Source organism: Dipodomys ordii, unplaced genomic scaffold, assembly GCF_000151885.1.
Source record: "Dipodomys ordii isolate 6190 unplaced genomic scaffold, Dord_2.0 Scaffold153, whole genome shotgun sequence".
Taxonomy (NCBI): Eukaryota; Metazoa; Chordata; class Mammalia; order Rodentia; family Heteromyidae; genus Dipodomys; species Dipodomys ordii.
This window is the reverse complement of record NW_012267369.1, coordinates 16061-22943: the sequence shown is the minus strand read 5'-3', so window position 1 is coordinate 22943 and position 6883 is coordinate 16061. Positions and strand designations below refer to the sequence as shown.

Here is a 6883-nt window from a genome sequence, read left to right as displayed (position 1 = left end):
TAGACAGGGCCAGGGCTGCTCTCCACAGCCCTGTTGTGACACTAAACAAAGACGAGCCGCTCTGCAGAAATGCACGCGGGTGCTTGAGCCAAGCGCCAAGACCGAGGAAACGTCTAGAAAAACTTGTACAATATTGAGGACGTTTTGTCATTTTTCTTTAATATTTGATAGTTTTCCTTCAAGGAATGGAAGCTGAAAACAGGAGGAAAAAGGCTAGAGACACGGCTAAGTCTGCAGAGCACTTGCCTAGTGATAGCACAAGGCTGAGTGTCCAAACTCCCAGTCCTGCCCATAAAAGCAGAGGGAGGAACATGTTTCTGTGCCGGCACTGGGCTTCGAACTCAGGCTCTTGTGTGTCACTTGGCTTTTTTGCTCAAGGCTGGCACTATGTCAGTTGAGCCACAGTTCCACTTCTGTCATTGGAGATAGAGAGTCTCACAGACCTTTCTGCCCTGGCTAGTGTCAAACGGTAATGCTCCGATCTCAGCCTCCTGAGTCACTAGGACTACAGCCATGGACATGGTGCCCAGCTCCTGCATGGTGCTCACACCGAAAGCTCAGCTGCCGTAATGCCGCTGGCTCCTCGGTCCTCAACGCTGGGGCTGAGACTCCAGGCCAAGCCTCTGTTTTCTTCCCCCTCCCCATTTTCTCCTCCCCTCCTTCCCCTCCCTTCCCTTCCTCCCTCTGTCTTCTCACTCTCTGCTTGGTTTTGCAGGAGGCCCTTCCAGCACCCACGGGCAGCACCGGGCCTGGGGCTCCATACGTGCCCGGAAGCACCATCAACCTGCAGGACCTTCAGTGACCACAGCCGCTGACTGACCAGCCCGAGACCACCTTCCTCATCCCTGCTCAGAACTCCAGCCTAACTCGTTTATCAAAACCCTTTCCTTCCATTTCATCAGCCAAGTCTGCAGTTTTCTTGGAAATCGCCTTTAAGGCGGGGGGCGGCCCCAGCATCGGCATTAGCGCCCGCCTGGGCCTCTTGGATCTAGTAGCACTTGCGTTAATTAGTAGAGCTCTGGCTCCCTGCTCATGTACTACTCCTAGTCCCCCAGTCTTCCAGTTCCTGGGTCACAGCGTTGTGCCTGTGTTCTACAAGTTCCGTCTCCTTTTCTGAGAGTGTGGGCAGCCTGGATGGTGTCTGTGTTGGTTTTGCCATAGGCTATAGTAAAGCCAGTTCTGGCACATGTTCTAGCTGGGCAGCCTGGGGGAAAATGAGTGGGGTCCCGGTGCCCGTCGGCCAGGGGCCTTCTTCCTAGACCGGAAGGCAGCTCCCAGTTTGGGATGGGAGGAGTTAAAACTTGTCATTTTCCTAAATGCCGTGTTTGGAGGTTGTTAGTCATTTGGCAGTGTTTATAAAGTGGTGTTCTGATTTCTCTAAATTATGTGTAGGACTGTCTTGAGTGCTTTTTGTAGTTGAGGTTGAAGATGTGCATAGACTATGTCCGTGTGTCTTTTTAGAGTAACGTCCTCTCTTGAGGAGGGAGACGAGTTGGTATTTATTTGGAACTGGACTGGACACAGGGTAGCTCAGAAGGCCTCTTCGCCTCGTGCCTTTTGGTGTGTGTGTTCGGATGCTGTTTTGGTCCTCAGACCTGGAATCCTTCCTACTCTGCCTGTTTCTGTGTCTCCTCCCTCCTCCCCGAGGTTCCATGGCCGCCACCCAGCAACTTCACGTGTCATTAGGAAGAGGCCTTTCCACAGGTCTCTGCTGTGGCTGGGCCGGTTCCCCTGCTGGGGCCTGCTCCCTCGTGGGGAGTCACTACCAGTCACCTGCTCCAGGACCCCATCTCACCGCAAGCCCCTCCTCCCACAGCTCCCCACCCCCCCGTGTCCCCCACCACGTGGCCAGGCGCTCGCTGCAGCTCCTAGTGCAAACCAATAAAAGTGTTTTGTATTGGCTTCACGTCAGGGCCTGTGTGTGGCTCGAGACGCCCTGCTTGCCCTAGCTCCTGTCTTGCGGATGGAAGGGGCCACTGCAGGTGAGAGCCAGGCCGCGCGCTTCCCTCACGCCTGACGCCCAGGCGCAGGGGCAGCACTGCCGCCTTGACCGGGCCACACGACTCCACTGAGAAGAGTTTATTTCACGTGAGTGTGGACGCGCCCTAGGAACCCTGAGTATGGAGTCGGGGTCCTCAGAGCCTTCCTGGCCTCTCCATCCACAGCCGCCACCCGAGCCTTCGCCACACCAGCGCGGCCCGTGGGACTAAGTGAAGAAGAACAGCAGCTCCTCCTTGTCCTTGTCCACCTCCACGTGCTCCGACTCCTCCTGCACCTTCTCCACCGGGGGTTGGGAGCGGCACACCAGCTTCCGGCCTCTCTGCAGAGGAAGTGGGTGGCGTGGCGGGCCAGGCTCCTGCCCGCGGCTGCACACGGCAGGCAGACGCTCGCACACGCCCCGTCCTCAGGTGTGGGGAGTGGGCCCGAGCCCCGGACAGCGCGCCGCGGGCCGCCTGGCAGGCAGGCACCAAGGCCGCCCCAGGGAGCACGCTCTGAGGAGACCTGTGCATGCCAGGCTCACGGTGGTGCCAGGCTAGCTGTGGGCCTGTTCCTGCAGCTGGGCAGAGCCACAGTATGCCTGCCCTGGTGCGCTTTGCAGAAAGCCATGCCCGCCTCCTGCCCGCCCCAGGGACCAAGCCTGCCGTAGCCAAAGCCAAAAGTAAGATGGCTACCTCCACCTGTCCCCAGGGAAGGCCTTGGGACCCGAAAGGGGTTCGGCAGTGAGCGTGGCTGGGGGTGTGGCTGGAGCATGAAGGGACAGTGGAACCCCAGGCTCTGCGCTCTTGGTGCCAGCTCTGCGCACTGTGCTGCCCGCCCGTGGTGGAGAGGCCTGGGCAAGTGGAGATGAGTCCTGGGGGAGGAGGCAGCGCCAGGGGACAGCAGGTCGGGGCACAGAGCACGCTGGGACCAGCCTCCTGCCTCCGGGATGCTGTCTGCAGGGCGGTCCTGAGCACTCAGATGGGGGAACCCCGAGACCCGTGCGCACCTTCTTCTTGATCTGAGCCTGCGCCCGTGCCCGCGCCCGCTTCATCCGCTCCTCTTGCAGAAGCATCTGCATTCTGGCCTTCTCTTCCCGCAGCCTGGGTATAAGAGGCAGCTGGCAGGGCTGGGGCCGAGCGGCAACCGCGCCCCACCTCCACTGGGCCAGTCTGGCCGTGCCCTCCCACACTGGCAAAAGCTCCTTCCAGCCAGGACCACAGCCCACAGCTGAGCAACGATCCAAGGAGGGAAGGCAGGCCTGGCCTGGGGGCCTGTGGAATTCACAGCGACCCCACATGAATCATGAGCTCCTGGTCCATGAACCATCCATGATGGCGGGCCCTATTTCCTTCCTGTAGCAGCTTCTACTCACCAAAACCTTGTGCCTGCTGTGAGCAGGGGGCTCTGTGAGCAGGGGGCATGGCACGTGCAGTGGGTGAGAATAAGGCAGCAGCGCACAAGCCGGAAGACCAGGGCCCTCCCCTACCTGGTCCAGGTAAGCCTGCCCACACCCACGCAGGGCAGCAAGCTGGTGCCTGCCTGCCCCTCCTCCCACTAACTCTCCCTTCTCAGACCCCACCCTGCCTTTACCCCTGTTCCCCACCCCAGTCTGCCGCCACCCTGGCCAGCTCCAGCACAGCTGGCCTGTGTGAAGGCCGGGGCCCAGGCGGGCGGGCCTGCCCGCACCTCTGACGCCGCTCCCTCTCCTTGGCCTTTCCAGCCTGCTCGATCTTGGCTTGTGGCACGCGCTCCAGGTTCTCCAGCAGGTCGTCTAGCAGGTGTTCTACCACAGTGAGCATCTGCACCGTGCTCAGGCTGGTCTCCTGCTGCGGGCCCACGCAATTCTTGTACACGTTCTGCACCTTCTGGTTCAGGCTCTCCAGCAGCTTGTCCTGCAGGGAGGCAGGGAGCCGCAGGCCTGAGCCCCTCCCTGTACAGCCCACCAGCACCAGGGAGTCTCTAGGATGGAGCAGCCATGCTGGTGCTCAGTGCCATGAGTATCAGTATTCATAGAAACACAGACGCCAGGCTCGCCTCCTGCCCCAGCCCCTTCCCAGCTGCTTTGGTGAGCAGGGAGGCCTAGTCCCCTGCCCCAGGGGCCCCGCACTGGCATGGCTCCCTGCAGGACCAGATCCTGTGTGGCCTCCCCTCCCTAGGCCTGTTCTGACCTTTGCAAAACAGTGGACAGCTGCTACCATATGTGTGCTTGTATGTGAGCCACAGGGCCAGCCTGCCCGCTACTCCCACCTTCCCCGCCCTGCCTCAGAGCCGGGCACACAGAATGCTCCTGGCAATACTGAGATGAATCTAGAGTTGAGTGCATTTGAGCTGGGCACCAGTGGCACAATGCCTGTAATCCTAACTACTCAGGAGGCTGAGATTTGAGGATCACAGTTCAAAGCCAGCCCAGCTTGAGCAGGAAAGTCCATGAGACTCTCATCTGCAATTAACCACCAGAAAACCAGAAGTGAAGCTAAGGCCCAAAGTGGTAGAGCGCTAGCCTTGAGCAAAAAAGGGCAGTGCCCAGGTCCTAAGTTAAAGCTCTCCAAGCTACAAGTGGTTCAAGTGGTAGAAGTGCTAGCCTTGAGCACAGAGAGGCCCAGAGACAAAGCCCAGACCCCGAGTTCAAGCCCCAGGACTGGCCAAAAAAAAGGCAAAAAAAGAGCTAAAGGCATGGCTCAAATGATAGATGATTACCTGGCAAACAAGGACCTAGAAAAATAAATGGCAAGAATAAAAAACCAAGCTTCGTGTTGGGGACTGGGAATGTGGCTCAGTGGTAGAGTGCTTGCCTAGCATGCATGAAACCCTATGGAAGCCCTATCTTCTATTCCTCAGTACCACATACACAGAAAAAGCCAGAAGTGACACTGTGGCTCAAGAGGTAGAGAGCTAGCCTTGAGCAAAAGAAGCTCAGGCACAGTGCCCAGGCCCTGAGTTCAAGCCCCAGGACTGGCAAAAAAGAAAAAAGTGAAAAGAAACAAAACCTCCATGACTCACAAAAGAGTTGAGTGGATTTAAATGAATCAGGCGCTAGGCATGCTGTCAGGCTGGGAATGTTCTGGACCCCTGGCCGGTCCTGCTGCCCAGTTACTGGTCCCCCAGAATTCTCTCATCCCTCAACCTGGCCTGAGGACAGACCTCTCCGGTGCCTTGGGGCCATCTTGCTGGACCCAGGGTGTAGGAGGAAGAGCAATGGGGTGGGAAGGACAGGGGAAAAGGAAGGCAGCGTGGACATGGGCTGTTGCTTCCTGGCCCAGGAGGCGGCACTGGGACCTGCCTACCTGCTGGTCAGCCTTATACTCCCCAAAGTGGAAGACGCGGGCTTTGAACTGCAGCTCAGCAGCCATCTCTTCCTCCTTGTCAATGGACTTCATCATTGTGGTGATCCAATGCTTTAGCTGCTTCACTTCCCTGTCCCTGGGGGGGGGGGGCGACGGGGGAGCAGAGTGCAGGTCACCTAGAGGCCCACACGACCCTCCCCATCCGATCACCATCCAGACTTGCCACACGACCCTCCCCATCCGATCACCATCCAGACTTGGACCTGAGGGCTACAGTACCAGCTCCACAGTGTCCGCCTGCCTGCTGGGGAGACGGCTCCTCTGCTGCCCACCGCTACCTCGGCCTCTTCTCCCGTGACTCTCCCCTCTACCTAGCGTCTATAGATGCCGGCAGGGGAAATGGTGGGGGGGCCTGTGTGCTGTGTCTGGCTGTTGATGGAAGCTTGACAAAGATGGGGCCTTGCCTAATCCTTACGGGCCTTTGGCCCGGACTAAGAAGAGTGCACCAGTGTTTAGGAAGCAGGGCAATTCTCTGGACCAGCCCACACCAGCCTGAGGAGCCCCTTGGAGTGACTGGGAGGGGATGGTAATCTTGAGAGCCCGGCCTCGCAGGCGCTCCTGGTGCTGGGGCCCCTGCTGTCCAGCGTGCTTCTGCCCAGCAGGCTGGGGTGGCTCTCCTGGCAGCCAGGCCAAGGGCAGCGGACACTTCTTCCAGGCCAGCCTGCCATGAGCCATGGACAAGGTCTGTGGCCTCCAACCCGCCCCGGGACCCCAGCGCTCCCCGGAGTCCACTGCAGAGGCCGGGGAGGACTGACCAGAAATGCGGCCTCCTGGCAGCAGGCGGCTCCAGAGTGGGGTCAGCACCAAGGCCCCGCTCCCGGCCCACTCGAGGGGACGCACGGAGCTCACGGCCAGGACCCCATCTGGAGGCCCTGGGAGCAGGTGGCAGGCCCTGCTGGGGGGACACGCCCAGCGTGCGACCTACATGCGGTTCTGTGTGGATTTCAGGGTGCGCGTCAGATCTTCCAGGGTCTCCTCCATCTCCTGTGTGTTCTGGATCAGGGACAGGTTCTGCTCCTCCAGCTCGGCGAAGATGTCCAGGAGCTGCTGCGGGTCTGTGAAGTACAGCTCCAAGTCCTGCGGGAGGGGCGGGGCCTGCCTGGGTGGGCGGGCTTACCTGGGCAAGGCGGGACCTAGCTGGGTGGGCCCTTGTGGGCGTGGCTCGTCGGGTGGGCGGGGCTTTGAGGGGCGGGGCTCGTCTGGTGGGCGGGAGGCTGGCATGGCGGGAGGCTGGAGAGGGGAGGTGGGAGGGATTTGCTGGGTCTGGGTTGGTGGCGGAGCTGGCAGGGGGTGTAGCCCGGGGGCTGGGGCTGGGCCAACAGGGCGTTGTTGGGGGGAAGACAGGGCCCCTGGGCCGGGGGCCGGGTCGTGGCGGAGGGAGCAGGACGTCCCAGCCACAGACCTCCGCGTCACTGTCCGCGTCTTCTTGAATCGGTAGCGGTAGCACAGAGCTGGACCTGCGGAGGGACGGCGGGGGGCGCCCGCGCGGTCCGAGGACTCACTCCAGCTAGAAGACAGCTTCTCCACCCCACTCCCTTGCGCCGCCCCTCCCCCGGCCC

General features: G+C 60.3%; 2 protein-coding genes across 2 annotated transcripts in view; one reads left to right on the top strand and one right to left on the bottom strand.

Moving 5' to 3' along the window:
• Zxdc (ZXD family zinc finger C) overlaps positions 1 to 1382 on the top strand; it is a 37035-nt gene extending 35653 nt beyond the window's left edge. Inside the window, exon 11 of the mRNA XM_013032295.1 lies at positions 716 to 1382. Within this exon, the coding sequence (XP_012887749.1) occupies positions 716 to 802 (87 nt within the window). The 3' untranslated portion in view covers positions 803 to 1382. The remainder of the gene's footprint in view (positions 1 to 715) is intronic.
• Positions 1383 to 2069: 687 nt separating this feature from the next.
• Ccdc37 (coiled-coil domain containing 37) overlaps positions 2070 to 6883 on the bottom strand; it is a 12074-nt gene continuing 7260 nt past the window's right edge. The window contains exons 10-15 of the mRNA XM_013032293.1: positions 6727 to 6781; positions 6250 to 6401; positions 5265 to 5400; positions 3667 to 3872; positions 2987 to 3080; positions 2070 to 2320 (exon numbers count right to left, since the gene is read on the bottom strand). Of these exons, the coding sequence (XP_012887747.1) occupies positions 2207 to 2320; positions 2987 to 3080; positions 3667 to 3872; positions 5265 to 5400; positions 6250 to 6401; positions 6727 to 6781 (757 nt within the window). The 3' untranslated portion in view covers positions 2070 to 2206. The remainder of the gene's footprint in view (positions 2321 to 2986; positions 3081 to 3666; positions 3873 to 5264; positions 5401 to 6249; positions 6402 to 6726; positions 6782 to 6883) is intronic.